At 43.1% G+C, this 23,614-nt stretch overlaps 1 protein-coding gene across 1 annotated transcript in view; it reads left to right on the plus strand.

Moving 5' to 3' along the window:
- The window catches only part of SLC10A1 (solute carrier family 10 member 1), a 22,471-nt gene extending 1,093 nt beyond the window's left edge, over positions 1 to 21,378 (plus strand). Inside the window, exons 2-5 of the mRNA XM_003797358.3 lie at positions 6,718 to 6,928; positions 14,834 to 15,012; positions 18,106 to 18,302; positions 20,988 to 21,378. Of these exons, the coding sequence (XP_003797406.1) occupies positions 6,718 to 6,928; positions 14,834 to 15,012; positions 18,106 to 18,302; positions 20,988 to 21,091 (691 nt within the window). The 3' untranslated portion in view covers positions 21,092 to 21,378. The remainder of the gene's footprint in view (positions 1 to 6,717; positions 6,929 to 14,833; positions 15,013 to 18,105; positions 18,303 to 20,987) is intronic.
- The last annotated feature ends 2,236 nt before the right edge of the window (positions 21,379 to 23,614 follow it).

Raw genomic sequence — 23,614 nt, forward strand, 5'->3', positions numbered from 1 at the left:
CAAAATACCCGGCTATTTGTCTTTTTTTCAGCTGTCATTGTTCTTTAGCTGGCCTGGGCTGGGCTTGAACCCTCAGTGTATGTGGCTGGCACCATAACCACTGTGCTACAGGGCCAATGTGCTACAGGGCCAAGCCAGGAGACTTGCTTTAAACCAAATGGGCCTCTGGAGAACTGTGCCCGCCTGCTTTGATGGCAAGTTAAGTTGTCTGATTTGAGGCCAGAGATCTGAAAGGGGGTAAAATCCTTTCCAAACATCTGCAGGAAGATTAGGGTGACTTGGAACAGTGAGCACCTCAAGTTCTGGCCCAGTAGGCAAGAATTTCCAAAAGGTCCTTTCAATTATTATTTGGGCACCTGGGATGTCTTTTTATAGTCTCTCATCTCCCCCCAAATCAGAGGCAGTGCCACTTACATACAAAGGCACAACCAAGGAGGTCCTAGAGTTTCCTGATCCCCACCCAGGTTACGCTGCCCCCCCACCAGCCAGTCAGGTAGAGGGGAGACAGCAGCATCCCCCAACCCAAGTGTCACAAGCCCAAATCAGCAAGGGCTCACTCCTAGAGACCCAGAACATGGGGGCTGGTTGATGCCTGTCCTTCCAAACAGAGGGACTCCAGCCTCAAATGCCCACCAGCGAAGCCCTTCATACCCTCTGCAGCCCCAGCCACCTGTGCTGACGCTGAAGCTGACTAGCAGAAGCTCTTGCTCTTAGCTAAGCCTCAGCCCCAAGCCAGTTCCCTCTGGTACAATCCTCGGTGGAGACACTGTTCAATCACAGGGTTAGCAGTGGAATCCAGAGCACTCCACTAGCAGTGGACTCTGCTAGTGTCTGTCAGCACCCTACCCCCGGCTGAACCATGCTGAGCAAACAAGAAGCCCTTCTTGGTGAGGCCAAACAACCCATGACAAATTTTTACAGGGAAAAAACCAAGAGAGAGAGGGGGTTTGCCAGGACCCACCCTCTGAAGTGCTCTGGGCTCTCTATCCACTTGGCTCAGCCTCACTGAGGCAGTCAATGGAGAAAGAGGTAAAGAGGGGACGTGGCTCGTGTAGGCTACCACAGGGATATATTTCAATGTTCAGCCACCTCATTGGGAGGAAAGTCTTCCCTCTGTCCAATTCAAATCCCTCCTGCTGCAAAGCAAGCTCCAGGTCTTCAATGTGGCCTGAAGGCAGGGCTCACTGCAGCCTCTGTATTCCCAGGAGCCCAGACTGGACCTTAATCCCAGTGCAGAAGGGATATAGGGAGTGGGAGTCCAGGGAGGGGTACTGAGGGCTTTGTGTTTCTGTGGAAGAAGCAGAGTGGTGGCAACGGCATAAAAGACAAAGAAGGAGTTTTTAAGTGTGAGTGCCCAGACGCCCCAGCCTCATCAGCCAGTGGGTGCTAAGGAGGCCTTGTTGTGGTACTGGGCCCCAACCAGAGCAGGCTTCTGGTGACTCAAGAACATGACCCCTGTTCTTTTGCTCAGCCTCTTGTCCAGGTACTTGGTGTCTGTCACTTTAACCTAGATCCCACAAGAGATTAACGCTTTGCTGGACTACCTTCTGCCAGAAGTCTCTTCCCCACAAATAAGCCACCCACACTAGTGAATGAATCTCTTCCACCATCATGTGCCGCCAGGTGTCAAATTCCCATTGAGTTCATCTGGGACAGTGTGTTACACGTACTGTGATAATGACAATGACAGGAAACAGCCAGGCACTGCACTGAACAGTTACCTGGATCACATACAGACTCACATTTAGATGTAAGAAACTGAGTCTCAGGTTAATATGCTGCTCAGACAGGTTAATGATGGCTCCTGCCCAAGCTTTCGTCCAGATACCTTCAGGGCCAGCATGTTCACAAGCAGAAGACCTGTGTTCCCACCCAAATGTCTTCAGGGCTGGCAAGTCTAGGGTCCTCTGGAAGGGCCCTTCTAATTAGTGTGGACAGGGATTCTGTGGGACTTGGGGCTCCCTGCTGCCACAGTTCCCTGCTTTTCAGGGTAGAATCCCCATTTTTATGTGAAATCAGCAACTCCTTCAAATTGTTTAAAAAGATTGTGCAAACCAAACAATACATGTTTAAGGGCCAGATTCAGCTCTTGGGCCTCAGTTTGGGACCTCACTTGAAGCACAACACTCTGCTATTTCCCACTCAGAGCTGGGAAGAAGATACTGATTCTACCTTACACAGGAAGAGGCTGAAATCTGGAGTCTTGCCAAAGGTCTTCCAGAATCTCTGGGAAACTGTTTTCAGAGCTCTGGGGACAGTCTGCCATCACAGGAGCCTGGGCCACCAGGTAGACCCCTTGACATAGCCAAGCATGGCAGTTCCTTCTTCAGGGAGATCACTAGACAAATCGCAAAAGTGTTGGAAAACAGGCGAGAGAACAAGCCCTCAAAGCTGAAGTGACTTGGCTTGTTGGGGACAGAGGGGAGAGTTCCAGAGGGACTTGGTCTCCTTTGACAGCCCCCCTACCTGTTCCCCTCAAGCTTGCCTACTCCCCCCACCACCACTGGGCTCACAGCAGAGACCTGAGCCAATGGCTGTGATGACTACAGGCTTGGACACAACCGAAGAACATCTACAGGTCTGCACACCATCATGGAGGAAGACTCCTTTCAGGAGGAAGTGGAAGCCTCTGGGGCTCCCAGAAGTTTCACACCTCACCATGGGTCCCCTCAGCTCCCTCCTCTTCTGCCTCCAGTCCTTCCATTGATAAGGGCTTAAAATCAGTCCCTCAAACAGGATGTACAGATGTCCAAAAGTAGGGTCTATGCGATCCTCTTAGAACTTAAGCAGGAAGGAAAAATTTAAAACAAAAATGTATCCCTTTCACCTTAAAAGGCGGCTAGGCCCACAGTGTTTCCATGCTAGAAGTAGAATAGAAAAAGTCATCTCCCATCTCTGTCCCTGTCCCTCAGGGTAAACTGAGGTAAACAACAGGCACAGACACCAGACGGCTGGCAGGTGGGTGTCCCTGACCAGCCCCGGCACCTGTGCAGGTGGAGAAGGGTCTGGAAGTCTGGGAACATGCTCCGCCTACCCAAGCTGACACGCACACCATGTCCAAGAGCAAACTCCAACACTCCTGACACACCAAGCCAAAGTAAGCATGACTTCTCTGCTCTAGGACAGCAAAACAAACACACAAATTATGTATGGCTTTGCTCCTAAAAAGAGATCAATAGCGATAGCACGGAAGCCTCCTGTCTCTCCCTCCCCAGTCGCATGCCTCTTTACCACCGGAAGGGAGCACCTCTCAGAAGGTGGTGTTCAGCATTTCCATGGATCCTTTCCAACTATTGCCACATGTGCATATATTCAGAAAAAAAAGATATACTGTTGGATTTGTATGTCTTTAAACTTTATATAAACAAAATGAGCTGGGTGTGGCGGTAGGTACCTGTAGTCCCAGATATAGGGAGGTTGAGGCAGGATAATGACTGGAGCCCAGGAGTTTGAGGCTGCAGTGAGCTATGATGATACCACTGTACTCCAGCCTGGGCAACAAAGACCCTGACTCAAAAAAAAATTATATAAACAGTGGACAACTTCCTTTGTCTTTCTCATTGAGAGACAGGCATGTAAAGAAAATAGCTACTTCATACATCTGAAGTGCTGCTTAGTTTGTGTGCCTCCATCCTCCCATCAGACATCCATGTGGATCGCATATCTTGCTTCCCTGAACAGTGCACACCCCATGGATGAGGGCATATAGGGCATATATAATAAAACCAGCATCGGGACTGCTAGGGAGTGGGTGCACACATCTTTCATGGTCTCCAAACTAACTGTTCCACTTTACACTTAGCAGTATCTTAAGATCTATTTCTCCATGTTTTCATCTATATTTACAATTATTAGACTTCTTAATTTTTGCCAGTTAAGTGTGAAGTAGAACATGGAAGTTTTGAATTCAATTTCATCGGCAGTTTATCACATTTTCATATGTTTGATGGCCATTTGGGTGTTAGGTCCTTTGTTTTTCTATGGAATTTTTATTTTAGTGGGTTTTTTAAATGTATTTGTAAAGTTATTTTTTATTACATACATATATATGTGTTGCAACCGTCTATTTACAGTTTGGAGCTTGTCCTTACACTTTGATAATGATGTCTTATAATATTGAGTGTTTAATTTGGTCAAATTTACCATTATTTTTCCTTGATGCCTTATGTTATTTTAGGTTTAAGAAATCCTTCACTATCTGCAAAATTACAGAGATATTTTCCAATATGTTCTTTGAAAAGTTTAAAATTTTAGCTTTTCACATGGAATGTTCCAATCAGCTTAGAACTTATTTTTATGTATAGTGTGATCTAATTTTATCTTTTCCAGATGAATAGAGAAAATTTCCTTCACTGCTGAGTGAATTTTTCTCCTGTTATCTGTAATGCCACCTCTTTCCTAAATGAAATATGCATGGGTTTGTGTCTGTAATGTCTCTTCTGGTCTATTAGGCTATCCTTGCACCAGTACCATGCTTTCTTAATTAATAATTAATAATTTTATAATAAGTCTTGACATCTGAAAGTTAGGTCCTCCTACCTTGTTCCTGAAACTCGTGTTAGCTATTCTAAGCCTTTTGCTCTTTCACCTGAATTTTAGAATCAGCTTTCAAATCTACAAGAAATATGTCTGAAATTTTTATTGAATTTACAATCCACCCAATTGGGTGGACTGCTTGAGCTCACAAGTTCGAGACCAACCTGAGCCAGAGCGAGACTCCACTAAAAAACAGCCAGACATTGTTCTAGGCATCTGTAGTCCCAGCTACTTGGGAGGCTAAGGCAAGAGATTCACGTGAGCCATACTCTATTTTGTTTATTCATTCATTCACTTTTTAGCTACTATGAATAATGCTGTTTTAAACATTCATAGACATGTTTTCTGTTCACTTGGAATATGTACCTAAGAGTGGACTTGCTAGGCCATAAAACTCTGTTTAAATTTTTGAGAAAGTGCCAAACTGTCATCCAAAGTACCATTTTACATTCTCAGCAGAAGTGTATGATGATTATAAAATCTCTATATCATCTTCAACTCTTGTTATTATTCATTTTTATTATAGCTGCGCTAGTGGGTGTGAAGTGGTGTCTCACTGCAGTTTTGATTTGCGTTTCCCTAATAAGTAATGATGTTGAGCATCCGTTCACGAGCTTATTGGCCATTTGTATCTCTTTGGAGAAAATGTTTTATTCAAATCTTTTGCCCATTTTTTAAGTTATTTTTTATTATTACATTGTAAGAGTTCTTCCTATATTCTAAATACTCAATCCTTATCAGCAATATGACTGGCAAATATTTTCTCTCATTCTCTGGAACGTCTTTTCACTTTCTTGATGGTGTCCTTTGAAGCACAAAAGCTTTTAATTTTAATGAAATCTGATTTATATATTTTTTTCTTTGGCTGCTTCTGCTTTAGGAATCATATCTAAGAAAATATTGCCTAATCTAAAGTCACCTCTCCACATGTTTTAAAATATCTATTTTATTATCCTATTCTATTTTTCCCACCACAATTTCATATTTGATCCATAAGATAAAGTCCCCATGATCCTTTCATTATGGATTTCTTGGTTTCTTCTTCTTTTTTTTATTTTGCTTTGTTTTTGAGACAGAGTCTCATTGTCACCCTGGGTAGAGTGCGATAGCATCACAGCCCACAGCAACCTCAAACTCTTAGGCTCAAGCAATCCCCTTTCCTCAGCCTCCCCAGTAGCTGGGACTCCAGGCACCTGCCACAATACCTGGCTAGATTTTTCAATTTCAGTGTTCTTCCTATGACCTCCCTTAGCCATTAAAACCTAAACCTCCAGATTACCAAAACTAACACTCCACTCCCTAAACCCTCCGTGCAGTGCAGTTTCAACGGAGCCTGAGCACTAACTACTTTGCATTATTCCTTGTCCCTGGGCACTTTCCTTACTTTCTTACAAGCTCACATATGTATTTAAGTGTGCTAGGTGTTCGCTGTAATACAAGTGTTCTAATCATGACCTCTGTGTACTGCTTTGTCTTACTACACTTTTTGGCTTCTGCCTGACCATCACTCCTGCATCACCCATTCCCGAAGGCTAAGTGCTCTGTCACTGTGCCTCGCGCTCAAACTCCCCAACACGTAAAACATACTCGATGTAGTTAATCCTTATTATCTTAGTTGGACAAAGCTTCCACATCCAGCCATTCCCTAGGCTTAGAGCCAGACATTTAGCAGCTGTGGATCGGGTGCTATTCCATGATCCCATGGGCTGTAAGTCCAAGTGATGGGATCACAGAGTTAGCTTTCTTCAAAATGAGATGTGTATGTGGCAGGTACTCAAAGCCGAAAGAGTTCTGTTATAGAGGAGATCAGAATGGTTCCTTCCATAATGATGCATAGTCCTAGGTTCAAATGCTGTCCTAGCCATTTACTTACTACCTTGTGTGATTTTAGATAAGACATAACTCTTCTATTCCCCGGCTTCCTTATTAGCAACAACAAAAAAGGAATACAATATATTTACTGTTTTTGCCTAAGAATACTGGAAAAAGGAAATGAAGCAACATACATAAATTATTTAGCACAATGCCTGGCACCTGGCAGGCACTCAACGAAACAGTAAATTTTGTTTTTATTATTACATTTGTTTGTGATATATTATGTTATGTATTTGTTTATATTATTATAATATAGTTTATATTAATGGGCTCTCTCTGTTCACACTTCTCATGTCTCCCACCCAGTATTGTGATGACTACCTGCTCCACCTTCTTTGCCCTGGGCATGATGCCTCTCCTCTTGTACATCTACTCCAGAGGGATTTTTGATGGGGACGTGAAGGATAAGGTACCCTATGGAAGGATCATGATATCATTGGTTCTCGTTCTCATTCCTTCCACCATGGGAATCATCCTCAAATCCAAACGGCCACAATATGTAGGCTATGTCACAAAGGTAAGAACCTGGGGGCTTAAAAACAGAGAAAAACAGTAAAAACACCATATACAAAGTATAAGGTATAATCATCATTTTTATAATAAAATTAAACTTGCATTTTGCTCCTGCTAAATGCTAAGTTTTATGCTATGCACTGAGGATTCACTGTCCCCAGAGTCTGATATTTGCAGAAAGTGAAGTGACATGTAAGAGAAACAAGATTCAACATGAGTGTACAAGCAAGAACGGGCAGAATACAAGGAGAGAAGATTAGTGAGGCTCGGGGTGGTCAAGGAGGCGTCTTAAATGGGGGAGTGGGGCTTGAACCAGACCATGAAACAAAGAATAGGATTGACATAAGCCTGGGAAGAAGCATGAAGAAGTCATAGAGTACCAAGAGCAAATTTGCCTGACTTGACAAGAAGCTAGAAGGAAGAGACCAGGGGAAATGAGGTGGTGTATTGAGACCAGGTATTAATGAGGTGGTGCTGTACACACTCCCAGCATTTCAGGAGGGGCATGGGAGGTAGAATGAAGTGAGTATAGCCACAGAGGGATTAGCCAAGTATTGTGGTCAGACCAGGATCGTGCCACTGCTTTGCTCTTTAAAAGACTCCCAGACTCTTCAAATACATCCACGGTCCTTCCACCTACTTTTCTGACCTTACAATTTGATCTCTGGCCACCTCATTCTTAGCTTACTGTTCATTCTCCTAGGCCAGGAATTCACCTAACATCCTGTTATCTTGGTCCCTGGATCAGTGCCTTTGGCCTGGTCTACAAGGCACACTGCTTGGAAGCCCAAAGATTGGCAGCAGGTTAGGGCCTATGACAAAGAAACTGTAAGTCAGGTTTTCAGAGGTGGAGGAAGTTATTTTCACACTACCATTGTCTTAAGGGTAGTTTTTGCCCTGGCCCTGTCCGGATACAATGGCCATCACTCCCCTTCCCACCTCCTGGAAGACATGGACAAGTCATTCCTCCTGGTGGCCATGGTGATCACCCAGCCCCAGCCCTGGGTACACTCCCACCTTCTTGTCCTTGCTTTACCTTTTATTGATTATGCCTCTTCCCACAGCAACCTCCTCATCTCACTCTCATTTCTAAAAATCTCTGTATTAGTTCTTTTTTTTTTTTTTTTAGACAGAGTCTCACTTTATTGCCCTCAGTAGAGTGCTGTGGGGTCACAGCTCACAGAACCTCCAACTCCTGGGCTTAGGGTGATTCTCTTGCCTCAGCCTTCCGAGTAGCTGGGACTACAGGCACCTACCACAATGCCCAGCTATTTTTTTTGTTGCAGTTTGGCCGGGGCTGGGTTTGAACCCAACATTCTTGGTATAATGGGGCCAGCGCCATACTCAATGAGCTATAGGCGCCGCCCACTATATTAGTTCTTTACAATCAGCACTGATACAGATTTAATTTCTCCTATCTTTAAGAAACAAAGAAAAAATTGTTCACTGAGATATTTTGTGGAATCCACCTTGCATTCCACCTAACACCTCTCTCTTTGCTCCCCTTCCTAGGCAAGCTTCAGAAAAACTCTCCTTTGGTGGCACCTGTGGCTCAGTGGGTAGGGCGCTGGACCCATATACCGAGGGTGGCAGGTTCAAACCCGGCCCCAGCCAAACTGCAAAAAAAATAGCCAGGCGTTGTGGCAGGCGCCTGTAGTCCCAGCTACTTGGGAGGCTGAGGCAAGAGAATCGCCTAAGCCCAAAAGCTGGAGATTGTTGTGAGCTGTCACACAACGGCACTCTACTGAGGGCAATAAAGTGAGACTCTGTCTATAAAAAAGAAAAGAAAAACTCTCCTTCACACCTCTCTCTTTCTCTGTGTCAATCCTCTTGCTTTAGAATACTTTCCACTTCCACCACACTACCACCAGAACTCTCACAAGTGACCAAGACAACAAGCGGCCTGTTATTGGAATCTCTCTCTTCTCTTCTCTTGGGTCTCCCATTCTTCCAATAGCTTGACGACCATCTGCTCCACTTTCTTTTCCAAATCCAACAGATAATTCTCAATCCTTCCTTGACCTTTGAGCAAAATTTGACATAACTGACCACTGGCTCCTTCCTAAAAGCCTTCTCCCATCAGCTTTGGTGACTCTAAACTCTGCTGTTTTTCTACCACCTGTTGTGACGTCTGTTTAGACTCCCTTGTGAGGTCCTCTGGAAAAAGTAACTTTTCGGCAAGCTTTCTACCTTTCTTGCCATACTTCCCCCAGCCCAGGACCTCCTATGGCAGGATCTGATCCATCTTAGGTTTGCAACTACCATCTGCAAGCTGAAAACTTCCAGAACGGTATCATCAGCTCCCAACTCTCTCTTGACTCCAGAATCCACTTATTAATTTAGTATGTTTTAAATTAAAATCATTAGCCGGGAATGGTGGCTCATGCCTATAATCCTAACACCCTTGGAGGCCGAGGTTGGCAGAGAGCCTGAGTTCAGGAGTTCGAGACCAGCCTGAGCAAGAGCGAGATCCCATCTCTACTAAAAATAGAAAAATTAGCTGGGTGGTGTGACAGGCGCTTATAGTCCCAGCTGCTAGGGAGGATAAGGCAAGAGGATCTCTCAAGCCCAAGAGTTTGAACTTGCTGTGAGCTATGTCACCATGAAACTCTACCCAGAGCAATGGAGACTCTGTGTGTGTGTGTGTGTGTGTGTGTATATATATAATTATTTAATTAAAATCATCTCTTCCCCCCAAATGCTCCTCCCCTCTTCCCCATGTAACTATCTCAGTGACTATGTATGTGCCTTTCAACTAAAAACTAGAAAGCGATTCTCAACATCCCCTTTTCCCTCCCCATTCACACCCATCTAATCTATGGCCATCAAGTCTCCCTTCCATTGCTTAAATCCATCCATTCCTCTCCATCCTCATTATCTGCACTATCTTCATTTAGGCCACTATCCTCTCGCACTAGATAATGGAAACAGCCCTCTAACTCTGCTCCCTGACCCAGTTTTAACTTGAGAGAGGAGATGTAAAGAACAAACATTGTCATGTCACTCCGTCGCTTAAAGTCTCTCATGAGTCCCTTACTCCCCTCTAGGATAAAGTTTAAATTCCTTAACGTGGATCCTCTGGCCTTTCTTGATTTGGTCCTTACTGACCTGGCCAATCTCAGCTCTTTTCTCCTTGCACGTGCCCTGCCTTTTCCCTGGAACACTCTTCTTCCCAACTCCCACCCCACTCACCACTTTTCACAAGTCCTTCCTACTCACCCTTCAAGTCTCAATACAAAAAGCACCTCCTCCAGGAAGCCTTCCTTAACTCCCCAAGCCTTCCTTAACTCCCCAAGCCTTGTCCTGTTCCCTGCCATAGCACCCAATGCCTGCCAAGCCTTGCGGCGGTTATCATACTGTATTACAAATACTTGCTCATTTTCATTCCCCATTCACCTGTTTCTCAATAAGCTAGAACATAAAGCTATGTCTTAATTAACACTGAATCCATAGCTAGTGATCACAGTGGTCCCACAGCTAGTGCCTGAAAATAAAAGAATAAAGGGCACGTCTTCTCTGCTTTGTTTATTCCACACATTAGCAGGAAAAGCAAAACAAAACAAAACCAAAAAACTCCAGAAACACGTCTGTGTCTATCATGTGAATTCTTTATGATAGTTTATGGGGTATTAGGAATTTTGAAAATCACAGAATATAAAAATGTGAAGTGACCGCTGCTATTATTTAATGCAGTTCTGCCCTTCGCTTTAAGTTCATACTGCTAATGACAGCTGATGTGAGAACATGTCTCCTTTTTACCTCCAAGTAACCATAGAAGTCGTCATCTATGGATGCAAAGGCAGAAATCTCAGATCTGAAAGCTGGAGAGAGCTTCAGATAAAGTCTAGTCTTCTACCTCATTCCCAATTTCCGGATTGGACTGAGGCCTAGAAGAATTAGTTGGAAGAGCCAGGATTATCAATAATTATGAATGTAATTATAATATAGGGATTATAATATGGTGACTGCTAAGCTGAACAGACTCCTGTTCTGGGTGTGTTGCACATCTACCACTCAATGCCACAGGAAAAACAAAGAGTTGAAATGACACCAGAGAATATTAAAAGGACTAAGAAATAGGCTAGAAAGACGGGGACCACTAAGAAAGAGCTAGTGGGCCTATACTCTACACACAAATGTGGCCTACACAGATAGGTAAGCGGTTGAACAAAGCTTTTTATGATCTCCAGGTGTAACTTGGACCCATTTTGTTCTTGGCTAAAACCTCCAGGGTTAAACAATCAGACATCAACAGCTCCATGTGAATTTTTTTTTTTTTTTTGAGATAAGAGTCTCACTATGTCACCCTCAGTAGAGTGCTGTGGCGTCACAGTTCACAGCAACCTCAAACTCTCAGGCATAAGCAATTCTCTTGCCTCAGCCTCCCGAGTAGCTAGGACTACAGGTGCCCACCACAATGCCCAGCTATTTTTTGGTTGCAATTGTCCTTGTTGTTTAGCAGGCCCAGGCTGGGTTCAAACCTGCCAGCCTCAGCATATATGGCTGGCACCATAATCACTGTGCTACGGGCAACAAGCCTCCATTGGATTTTCATGTGCTCCCCAGCAGGTGTCACTCCTGTGAGGATGCAGAAACAAATGTGTGATCAAGCTGCAAAAGCTGAGGCTTCCTTGGTTTTATGGCTCAGAGGTCTATCCTCGTCCTTGGTCTCCCTATGCCATAAATAATATAGCGAACACCAAGCCGAACAAATGATCATCCTCTTTACACACTTAACCCTCCTGGAACCTTCAAATCAAAATTACTCAACCTCCAAAAGCTAGCTCTGACAGTAGCATCTGCTCAAACTCTGTTCGACCAGTTGGGTTCTCTGGTGAAAGGTCACATTTAGATACACCAAGATAAAATTTTAGGGATGCCCCACTTTGAAAGGCAAGTCCTCTTTTTTTTTTTTTGAATTATTTTTTATTAAATCATAACTTTTTATATTGATGCAGGGTACTGCTTCAATATACAATGTGAAATGCTTACATTGAACTAAATAACACATTCATCACAATTATACTCAATTGTGAAAGACAATTCAAAAGTAACTTTTAAATGCACCTATGCAGGCAGCGCCTGTGACTCAGTGAGTAGGGCGCTGGTGCCATATACCAAGGGTGGTGGGATAGAACCTGGCCCTGGCCAAACTGCAACAAAAAAATAGCCGGATGTTGTGGCAGGCACCTGTAGTCCCAGCTACTCAAGAGGCTGAGGCAAGAGAATTCCCTAAGCCCAAGAGTTGGAGGTTGCTGTGAGCGGTGATGCCACAGCGCTCTACCAAGGGTGCCAAAGTGAGACTCTGTCTCTAAAAAATAAATAAATAAAAATAAATAAATGCACCCATGCAAGGCAAAGCCTACATAGCTAGAAGGTTGATGAATCTGTGCATGACATAGTATGGGAACCATTTTCACCATAAATTATCCACCACTTTTTTTTTTTTGAGACAAAGTCTCACTATGTCCCCCTTGGTAGAGTGCTATGGCTTCACAGCTCACAGCAACCTCAAACTCTTGGGCTTAAGAGATTCTCTTGCCTTAGCCTCCCAAGTAGCTGGGACTACAGGCACCTGCCACACCACCTGGCTACTTTTTGTTGTACTTGTCATTATTGTTCGAGCCTGGGCCGGATTCGAACCCACCAGCCCCAGAGCATATGGCTAGCACCCTTGCCACTGAGCTACCGGCACCAAGCATCCACCACTTTTTAATAAGGATCCCGCCATTATATCAACTCAACCACTCTACTTATGCTTTTCTCATACCTGCTTCTGCGGCTGAACTGACCTGACTCCCTTGTCTTACAGCTTCTGCTAACTTGTGTCTCTTAACACTTGTCCCTGCTACTGCTTCCCTTTCTGTAATCCAGAAACTCCCTATATGAGAGAATCTGCTTTGTTCAACCACTCACCTATCTGTGCAGGCCACCTTTGTGTGTAGAACGTAGGCCCTGTTATCATCTCATGTCACTGACGAACTAATGGATTGTCTGCCCACTAATAGGCAGTGCCCACAAATGGGACATCCCTAAAATGTTATCTTGATTTATCTATTGTAAGTCATGTGTCACTGGCAAGTCAATAGATTGGCTGCCCACAAATGGGCAGTGACCAGGGCAGTAACGACAAGTGGTACAAAACATGGCAACCTATGGAGAAGCCACTACCCAGGGCCACAGAGATCTCAACAGCAAATTATAGACATTATTTCCACAGATGGCATGAGTCAGAGTGACAGGAAACTATCAAAACGTTAAATTTCTCTTTTTACCTATGAACAATAATAGGAGCTACAATTTAGTAAGTGGTCCATATAAGTCAGCCAGGTTCTGTGCCATCAATCTCACTCAGAAAGGTTGTGTGGCTTGCCAAAGTTTACATACCTAGAGACCGGCAGAGCCAGCTTTCACATAGATCAAACCCAAGTCTGTGTCATAACCACCACTCTGCCCCCCAAGTGAGAAAACAAGAGTGAGTGAAGGAATGGGAGTGAATGCCCACACAGAGGAACAATTCCTGTATCTCAATTCCCCTACATTCTCCATTATGTTCTTTGGATGGGGATAAAAACTATTTGGTCATTAATTATAGGACAAATCCAAAAGGCAGGCTCGGTGCCTATAGCTCAACCGGCTAAGGCGCCAGCCACGTACACCTAAGGTGGTGGGTTCGAATCCCCAGCCTGGACCCACCAAACAATAATGACGGCTGCAACCAAAAAATAGCTGGGCGTTGTGGCGGGCACCTGTGGTCCCAGCTACTTGGGAGGCGGAGGCAGGAGACTCGCTTGAGCCCAGGAGTTGGAGGTTGCTGTGAGCTGTAATGCCACGGCACTCTACCCAGGGGAACAGCTTGAGGCTCTGTCTCAAAAAAAAAAAAAAAAAACCAAATCCAAAAGGCAGAAATATAAAAGAGGAAATCAGTAAAAATGAAAGGCAAAGTGGGAAGCCCATTAGTTAGTTAAGCTTTTAATAAAACTTGAAGCACATGGTTATTGATGGGATATGTGAATGTTTTTCCTATCCTAGAATAGGACCACTGTTTGGTACAGGTGATGTTTCATATGACCACATCAGTTACAACATAGATTGAAAACAGAAAAGGAAAGCTATATAACCGAAATTTGAATATAAATAAATGTTAAAACATCTTTAGGACAACATGTGGATGTACTTAATGCCACTTAAATGTACTCAAAAAATGATTAAAATGGATCAGGCAAGATGGGCTCATGCTTGTAATCCTAGCACTCTGGGAGGCCAAGGTGGGTGAATTGCTTGAGCTCAAAAGTTTGAGACTAGCCTTAGCAAAAGCGAGACCCCCATCTCTTAGAAAACTGAGACAAGGGAACTGCCTGAGCCCAGAAGTGTGAGGTTGCTATAAACTATGACACCGTGACACTCTACTCAAGGTGACAGAGACTGAATAGTCTGTCAGGGTGACAGTGACCAAATAGTTTTTATCCCCATCCAAAAAAAAAGGAAAATTAAAATGGCAAATTTTATTATCACAATTTTTAAAAAGGTTACTAGGAGCCAGGCACAGTGGCTCACGACTGTAATCCCAGTACTTGGGAGGCCAAGGTGAGGTGAGTAGATAACCTGAGCTCACTGGTTAGAGACCAGCCTGAACCAGACAGCTACTTGGAAGGCTGACGCAAGAGAACTGCTTGAGCCCAAGAGTTTGAGGTTGCTGTGAGATATGATGCCACAGCATTCTACTGAGGGCAACAAAGTGAAACTCTGTCTTAAAATAAAAAAGAATAAGAAAAAAAATCCTAAAAGATGGAAGATGAAGGTCTTTCACACATTCCCTTTTCCCTCCAATCCCCACCTGTCCCTCCCCACCTCTCTGTTCTTCCCTATTCCCCACCCCTCTAACCACTTTTTCTTGTCTCATGCCCAGGGAGGGATGATCATCATTCTCTTGCTCAGTGTGGCCATCATCGCCCTTTCTGCCATCAATGTGGGCAAGAGCATCATGGTTGCCATGACACCACTGTTGCTGGCCACCTCCTCCCTGATGCCTTTTATTGGCTTTCTCCTGGGCTACATTCTCTCTGCTCTCTTCCGCCTCAATGGACGGTAGGTATTGTTTTAGGTCCCCCTGTCCCATGAGCTTCATTCTTGTCTTGGCCTCTCAGGAAAAGTAGAGGTGAAATCTGGGCAAGGCATTTTCCTAACAAATAAGTTCACATGCACCAGCTAAACCCCATCATCCAAACAGCAAAAGCTAATGGCAAAGTATCCCCCACATATACCCCAAACCTAGACACCATGTCCTGCCCAACTCCTTGGTAGTTAGTGGCATTGGGGTAGTTTCAGGTCATAACAGGTGTTAGTTCTTTCTAACTTTTCCTCCATTTCTGCCTAAGGCTTAATCCCGACAAGAACACCACTGGGTAACAGCTCTGCTAAGTGCTACTCAGATCTGAAATTGCTGTGGACCTTGGCTAAAGTGTAATCCAATTCACACACACAGTTGCTACTTTAGAGAAATTTGAGGGCATGTTGTGGGAACATCAGAGACCCTCCTGTCTACAAAGAGAAAGTACTACAAGGACTTTTCCTCTTTTCAGCCACAACAAATTCTGTTGCTGAAATCTAAACACTAAACATTGGCAGAACCCCTGCCTCCCAAACTCTTAACTTAAAAACAATTTAAAATATAATTATTGGCTCGGCAACTGTAGCTCAGCAGCTAGGGTGCAGGCCACATACACCAGGGTTGGCAGGTTCAAACCCAGCCTGGGTCTGCCAAACCACTACAACAAAAATAGCCAGACATTGTGGCAGGCACCTGTAGTCCCAGATACTTGGGAGGCTGAGGCAAGAGAATCACTTAAGCCCAAGAGTACTCAAGAGGCTGAAGCAAGCTATGACATGACACCACTCAACCCCAGGGTGACTGAGACTCTGTCTCAAAAAATAATGTGGGTATATATAATAACCCTTTTTTTTTTTTTTGAGACAGTCTCACTATATCGCTCTCAGTAGAGTATGGTGGCATCACAGCTTACAGCAACCTCAAACTCTTGGGCTTAAGTGATTCTATTGCCTCAACCTCCCAAGTAGCCAGGACTAGAGGTACCTGCCACAACGTAATTACCCTTTTTAAAGCCAATGTAATTTAATAAAAAACAAATTGCCAGGTCAGCACCTGTGGCTCAAATGGCTAAGGCGCCAGCCACATACACCTGAGCTGGCAGGTTCGAATCCAGCCTGGGCCTGCCAAACAACGATGGCTGCAACCAAAAAATAGCTAGGTGTTTTGGTGGGCGCCTGTAGTCCCAGCTACTTAGGAGGCAGAGGCGGGAGACTTACTTGAGCCCAGGAGTTGGAGGTTGCTGTGAGCTGTGATGCCACCGCACTCCACCCAGGGCGACAGCTTGAGGCTCTGTCTCAAAAAAAATAAATAAATAAAATAAAATAAAAATAATAAAAAACAAATTGCCAACTCAGTGCCGGTAGCACAGTGGTTATGGCTCCAGCCACATACACGGGAGGCTGGCGGGTTCTAACCAGGCCTGGGGCTAGCTAAACAATGACAACTGCAACAAAAAAATAGCTGGGTTTTGTGGTGGGCACCTGTAGTCCCAGCTATTTGGGAAGCTGAGGCAAGAGGATCACTTAAGCCCAAGAGTCTGAAATTGCTGTGAGCTGTGACACCATAGCACTCTACCAGGGCAACAAAGTGAGACTCTATGTCTCAAAAAAAAAACATGCCATAGGATGTAATACAAGATGATTATCATGAGCCAAAAGGGTGCCAATGACCAGCTAGTACTGTCAATTTTCACCAAAACAGAGTGCTGCAGATGGTAATGGCCACAGTATCAAGTTCTATCACAGCAGTCTCCCTCATAATGAATGTGCTATGATGTCACTCCATTTTTTTTTTTTTTTGCAGTTTTTGGCTGGGCCTGGGTTTGAACCCACCACCTCCAGCATATGGGGCTGGCGCCCTACTCCTTTGAGCCCCAGGCACCACCCAGTCACTCCATTTTTTAATAGATATTTTAATACACTAAGTCATAATTCAATGAATTATATATTCATTAATGTAAACATCCCACCCTTTAATTCATAAAATACAAAGCAATGTGTTCCAAAGATTGATAACAGTGCAGAATTGAGTTTGGGTTTTCAATTACCGCACATTTTGTAATCCTAGCACTCTGGAAGGCCAAGCTGAAGGGGCAAGGAGGGACTGAGTTCAGGAGTTGGAGAATAATCTGAGCAAAAGGAGACCCCATCTCTACTAAAAATAGGAAAAACTGCTGGGCATTGTGGCAGGTGCCTGTAATCCCAGTTACTTAGGAGGTTGAGGCAAGAGGATCTCTTAAACCCAAGAGTTTGAGGTTACTGTGAGTTATGACACCACAGCATTTCACCCAGAGCAATGGGTGAGACAGTGAGACTGTCTCAAAAAATAATCACCACACATTTTAAAAATGTCTAACTCAGGGCAGCACCTGTGCTCAGTGAGTAGGGCACCAGCCTCATATACTGAGAGTGGCAGGTTCAAACTCAGCCCCAGCCAAACTCCAACAAAATAGCTGGGCGTTGTGGCGGGCTCCTGTAGTCCCAACTACTTGGGAGGCTGAGGCAAGAGAATAGCCTAAGCCCAAGAGTTGGAGGTTGCTTTGAGCTGTGATGCCACAGCACTCTACTGAGGATGATAAAGTGAGACTGTCTCTTAAAAAAAAAAAAAGTCTAAGCCAGAAACTTGGGACAGAGGATAAGGTCCCAGGCATTTCAGACAAACTATATTCTACTGTGTGTTGAAAGTATAATTGCCCCATTTGCCCAACATAACAAGCCAAGGAATGATACTTATACTTCCTTTTCAGCTCTTAACAACTAGACTTTTCTCCAAACTTTGGTAATCTTGCAAAAGCAGACAAGTTACAGATTTCCAAGCTATTTAAAACCCTCTCATAAAAACCCCAACATGAACCTACTAGTCACTATCCCCCCAGGGCTAAATTAGTGTCAAGTGGGTCTACTTGACGTATTTTGAACCCACTGCACTCCACTTTCCTGGCTCCCTTCCATCTTCCTATGTAGGACTATCGAGCAGATTCTGCAGTATCTGGGAGGGAGAGAGAAGTGCAAGCAAGGTGCTCCCTTGTGCTCCTTCTATCCATGCAGGCTTTGTATTTTCCTACCACACAGGTGCAGACGCACAGTCAGCATGGAGACTGGATGCCAAAATGTTCAACTCTGCTCTACCATCCTCAATGTGACCTTTCCCCCTGAAGTCATTGGACCCCTGTTCTTTTTTCCCCTCCTCTACATGATTTTCCAGCTTGGGGAAGGGCTTCTTCTCATTGCCATCTTTCGGTGCTATGAGAAAATCAAGACTCCCAAAGGTGAGTGCTGAATTATTTAACCCCCTTCAAATTTTGCCCTGTATTAGACCAGTCCACTAAAAAGCAAGTTTCTAGTAGGGACTTTTTGTATGGAGTATTAACTATTATCAAGACACTAGGAACCAGGAGCTCTGAGAAGTATTCAAGAGACCTTACAGGGCCAAGACTACTTCATTAACTGCACTTCATTTCTGCCTTCTAGCTAGGTAAATCAAATTAGGGATGCAGTTTACCTCATTAAGGCTGATACAATCCGGGCTGTTTTGTCTAAGTGGGGAGACACCATTTCTTCAGCACAAGGAAATAGGACAGAATGCTCTGGACATTAAGACAGTTCTCAAGTATTAATTGTGTAAAAGGCCTCAACCAAAGTCCTTTCCTTTCCTTTTTTTTTTTTTGAGACAGAGCACTCTGCTGCCTAGGCTACAGTACTGTGGCATTAGCCTAGCTCACATAAACATTATATATTTAAATCAAAAGTTAGCCATGATTTCTTTCAACCTAACCAACACTTTTCGTGTTTCCTCATCCCCTTCACACTCAAGTGCGTGTCTGTTGGCTTCTACATCACCCAGGTTATGGGGCATTTTGTGGACTTTCCACTTTGGTGACCTTGGACAAATTTGTTTTCAAGGACAACGTTCTCACGTCCTGGGACAAGGTCAGAGTCCTGGCACCCTCTAGCACCATCATGAGGAAAATTAAGGCAAAGCAGCCTAATGTAACTCAGAATCCAAAGGAAGATTTAACTATGGCTACATAGTAAACTTGCTGAACACTGACCACAATAAATGTCATGAATGATTTATACTTTAATCTACTACTGGACTAATATAGCACCTCATTTCTAAAATGCTCAGCACTACCTTCGAGATATAATCAACCTCAAAAAGACCAAAGTCCTTCCTCAAAGAACACTTCAACTCCAAAGCTTTTAACAGGAAACTCAAACTTTATCATCCATTTTAATATTTTATACTCCCAAACCATCAATATATTCTTCCTAACCATTTACTCAAATCCCTCAACTTACTTCCCATGAATTGAAGGCCCCTTCTAAACCTTTTCTAGACCTGGGGATTGTTTTACACTCTTAAGAAAATAAGCAACCTTCCCAGTTAGAATTCATGGTATTAAGCAAATGCTGATTCTCCCTTTATAATTGGCTGAAAGGGTAACCTTCGCTATCCAGTAGCCAAAAAAAAAAAATCAATAGCTGACAAAAAATGGCTGAACTATGTTGTAAGCTTTGGCTCCAAACTACAGTACTATATAAACAATCTAGTCTGATGATTTTCTAAAAGCAACTTGAGATTTGTTGCCCACAAGGTTTCTATCCTCCTACCAAAAATGCACAGAAATTTCTAGAACAATTGGTATCTCAAACAGGTTTGAAGTCCCAGGAAGCCTTGGAATGCCCCAGAGAGGGGGTGGGGGATACTGAATATTTAGCCTTTTAAGTACCCAGGCCAGCATGGTGGTTCATACCTATAACCAGTAGTTCTAATTCAGACTGCAACATAGCTAGACCAGTATCTACAAAAAATTTAAAAATAGTTCTAGCTACTTGGAAGCTGAGGTGGCAGGAGCATTTGAGCCCTGTAGTTCCAGGCTCCAGTGAGCTATAATCATACTCCTACACTCCACCTTGGGTAATACAGACACGATTATTTAAAAAAAAAACAAAACTTACCTCAATGCATCTCCAAAAATCCCAGCGTCAAAAGCCAAAGCAACTTACTGAGCTAATAGCCTGACCAGCTTTGTCAAGGTGAGATACCTGTCACAGGTTTTTGGATTTTGACCCATGTCTTCTACATAGAATAAAATAGACCTCGAAAACTGCCACCTCCTCTACATGGGCAGAAAATGGGAGTAACAGTGTGGAGATGGAGGACAGAGGGAAAGGATGCAAACTCTCCTGGCTAGCCCCATCCTAAAGCTGTTTCCTCCCTGACTCCGAATATAAATCACCCTTGCATACAAACTCACCTTCCCTACTGTTTGACATATTAGAAGATAGAGGTAATGAAGGCTCAAATACACTAATCCTATGTACTAGTAGGCCTTTTAAAAAAATTTTATTTTATTTATGTATTTTCTGAGAGTCTATGTCACCCTCAGTAGAGTGCTGCAGCATCCCAGCAACCTCCCAAATCTTGGGCTTAGGCGATTCTCTTGCCTCAGCCTCCCAAGTAGCTGGGATTATAGACGTCCATCACAATGCCTATTTTTTTTCTTTTGTAGACACAGTCTCACTTTATCATAGAATGCCATGGCATAACAGCTCATAGCTCCAGCTCTTGGGCTTAGGCGATTCTCTTGCCTCAGCCTCCTGAGTAGCTGGGACTACAGGAGCCCGCCACAACGCTCAGCTATTTTTTTGTTGCAGTTTGGCTGGGGCTGGGTTTGAACCCGCCACCCTCAGTTTATGGGGCCAGCGCCCTATCTACTGAGCCACAGGCACCACCCTATACTAAGCCTTTTATTACGAGTACTACCACTACAGATACTGGGGGGAAAGTGTTTTAAGAGCAAATAATGAGAAATGAGACTGTAGAGAAATAGAAAATCAGTGTACACACAATATCCTACGAGTAAGTTGGATTTTTCTACTTTCAGAGTAAACAAACTTTAATTACTGTTATTCTCTCTCTACAACTGTGATTCTTTTTAACTTTACAGATAAAACAAAAATGATTTACACAGCTGCCACAACTGAAGAAACAACTCCGGAACCTCTGAGAAATGGCACCCACAAAAAAGAGGGCTCCCCTTGCAGAGTCTAGTCCTTCTCCCCCTACCATCACCAACACCCCAGATTCTGATCAGAAAGCAATTCAGAAAAGCAGCGTGGTAAACCACAGAGAGCAGCAAAAAACAGTAATCTTGCCTGAGTTTTCTCCATTTCCAGCAAAACCTATCACAATCATCAAGCTTTGGCTGGGAAGACAGAGGGTGTCTACCTGAGAAGCCTCACCTATCCATTTAAGATTTGCTACTTATTTAAAAAATAAGACATGTAGAGTGACTACAAATTCTATGAAGGCAGAAATACAAGGTGTCTGATAAGCTTTTATCCATTAATCAAATACCCGAATACCTTAAGTTTTGTGACCCAAAAGGCAAACGAAATGCTGAAGAATACCATAGCAGAGTACTATAGGATTAGACTTCAAAGATTCAGAGTCCATTCCTTCCTTTTTGATGTTTTTGGGATTAAGACTCTCGAGAACACAGGTAAGAAACCAGGCAGTCGTTGTGGCTCACACCTGTAATCCTAGCACTCTAGGAGTCAAAGTAGACAGATCACTTGAGCTCACAAGCTCAAGACCAGCCTGAGCAACAGCAAAACCCGTCTCTAAAAATAGCCGGTGTTGTGGGAGAAACCTACAGTCCCAGCTAGTAGGGAGTTTGAGGTTGCTATGAGCAGTAACACCACAGCACTCAACCCCAGGGCCAAGGCGACTAAGATTGTCTTTAAAAAAAAAAAAAAACCAGTAAGAAACCAGTATGCAAATATGAACACAATAAAATGCAAGAGCAATTAGAAAAGAAACTCAAAAATAGCTACTCACAGCCATAATTGAAATTTTAAAAGGCTGGAGAATTCCAGAAGTAAGAAGAGACACTTTGACAAAGAAAACCCAAGAAACACACTAAAGAATGTTACTAATAAACTATTCTGTAAATACATTAGGTATCAGTGGTTTTAACACAATGTACACCACAAACTCAAAGAGTAATGCAAATTATTACCAAAATACATGATTCCAATTAAAAAACACTCAGGGCAGTATCATAATTAGTATTCAGATAGAATTTTCTCAAAATTTCAAGTTTTCTCTAATAAAATTTAAACACTTTTGCACATTGCTCATATGCAAATAGGACTAAGCAGATTATTAACACAGTCAACTGTGCCTACTTCAGATTTTCATTATCTTTTAGTATGATCAGGTACAAATAAAACCAAGATGAACAAGTTTTAGGGTTATCAGGTTAGCAAATGTATTGGACTAACAAGTATTTTCAGCACCAGAACAATCAAACATACAGATGTTTGAAAAGGTCTCCTCCTACTTACCATTTTATCTATATATGCCTATTCAAATTGGTTTCTCTAACAAACATCTACTAGATTTTATCATATAAAACACTCAAAAATTAAGTTTGTTTAGCTTTAGAGGAAGGTAGGGTTGGACTTAAAACCTTCACAATAGATAAAAATGAAAGGAATAAAACATAGAAAACAAAGGTTGCAACCACGCCCTACAAAGGCTAGCCAGAAACCAATCTGGAACTTAATCTTTTCAAAGGAAGAAATGTATTGTATTCCCGATACTTGCTGACAGTAGTAAGCCTAAATTTATTTAGGGTAAACAAGAGAAAATACTCAAAATGTCTACGTCAAGTACAGACTACCAAACTGCCCTGAGGACCATACTCAAAAGAACCTAAGGGAAAAGAATTGTGATAGCAGCTTTGGGCTGACTACTACTGCCTTGAGATACATTACAAAACTAAAGTTACAACAGATTAAAATAAACCCAGTTTACTGGTATTAACAAGTTTGGGTATAACACCAATTCCCAAATCAACCACATACTAATAAAGACCTAATTTTGCAACCTCATCACCCAGGTTCCAGTCTTTTAACTTCACCATCCTTTTAACCACCCTTTTAACCCTCCCAACAAATTGTAACACCCACTTTGAAGAAGCCGAAAACAGCTAACCTTTTCTACTCTAATTCTGTCCTCAATATGCCCAGAAGGGTAGGGCATGAGTCTGTCATGAGAACATGTGGTTTGGGGACCCTGTAGCCAGACTTTCTGGATTCTATTACCAATCTACCACTTAAACTTGTTCTTTGAAAAAGACCCTGAATTGGTCATAAAGATTCAGTACAACAAAGTACAGACTTAAAACAGCAACTGGCTAGCACAACCAGGTATTAAGTAAACATTATCCACTGTTACCAAATCTAACCTTGCATCCTAACGGAAGTCTAAGAATATCTAACCAGTCTTCTGAGATTCCTATAAAACTCATTTCCTGCACTTACTGGGCAAGGTTTGAGGACTCCAGTACAGAGGGTTCTAACATTTTGCTGGAGAGACATAGGACCTCACGCAGTTTTTTTTACTACTGTTTTCTCTCAACCACGTGTTGTCCTGTGTCTCAAGACTGAATGAAGCAGAATGTTAACAAGTCCCTTAAGCACGATCGTGTTCACTGGAAAAGTTCTGTATCATCTGACTATCAAAATTCTATTATAACCTTTAGAATAAGAAAGAAATTCATAAATT

Source organism: Otolemur garnettii, unplaced genomic scaffold, assembly GCF_000181295.1.
Source record: "Otolemur garnettii isolate 467f Iridium unplaced genomic scaffold, OtoGar3 scaffold00115, whole genome shotgun sequence".
Taxonomy (NCBI): Eukaryota; Metazoa; Chordata; class Mammalia; order Primates; family Galagidae; genus Otolemur; species Otolemur garnettii.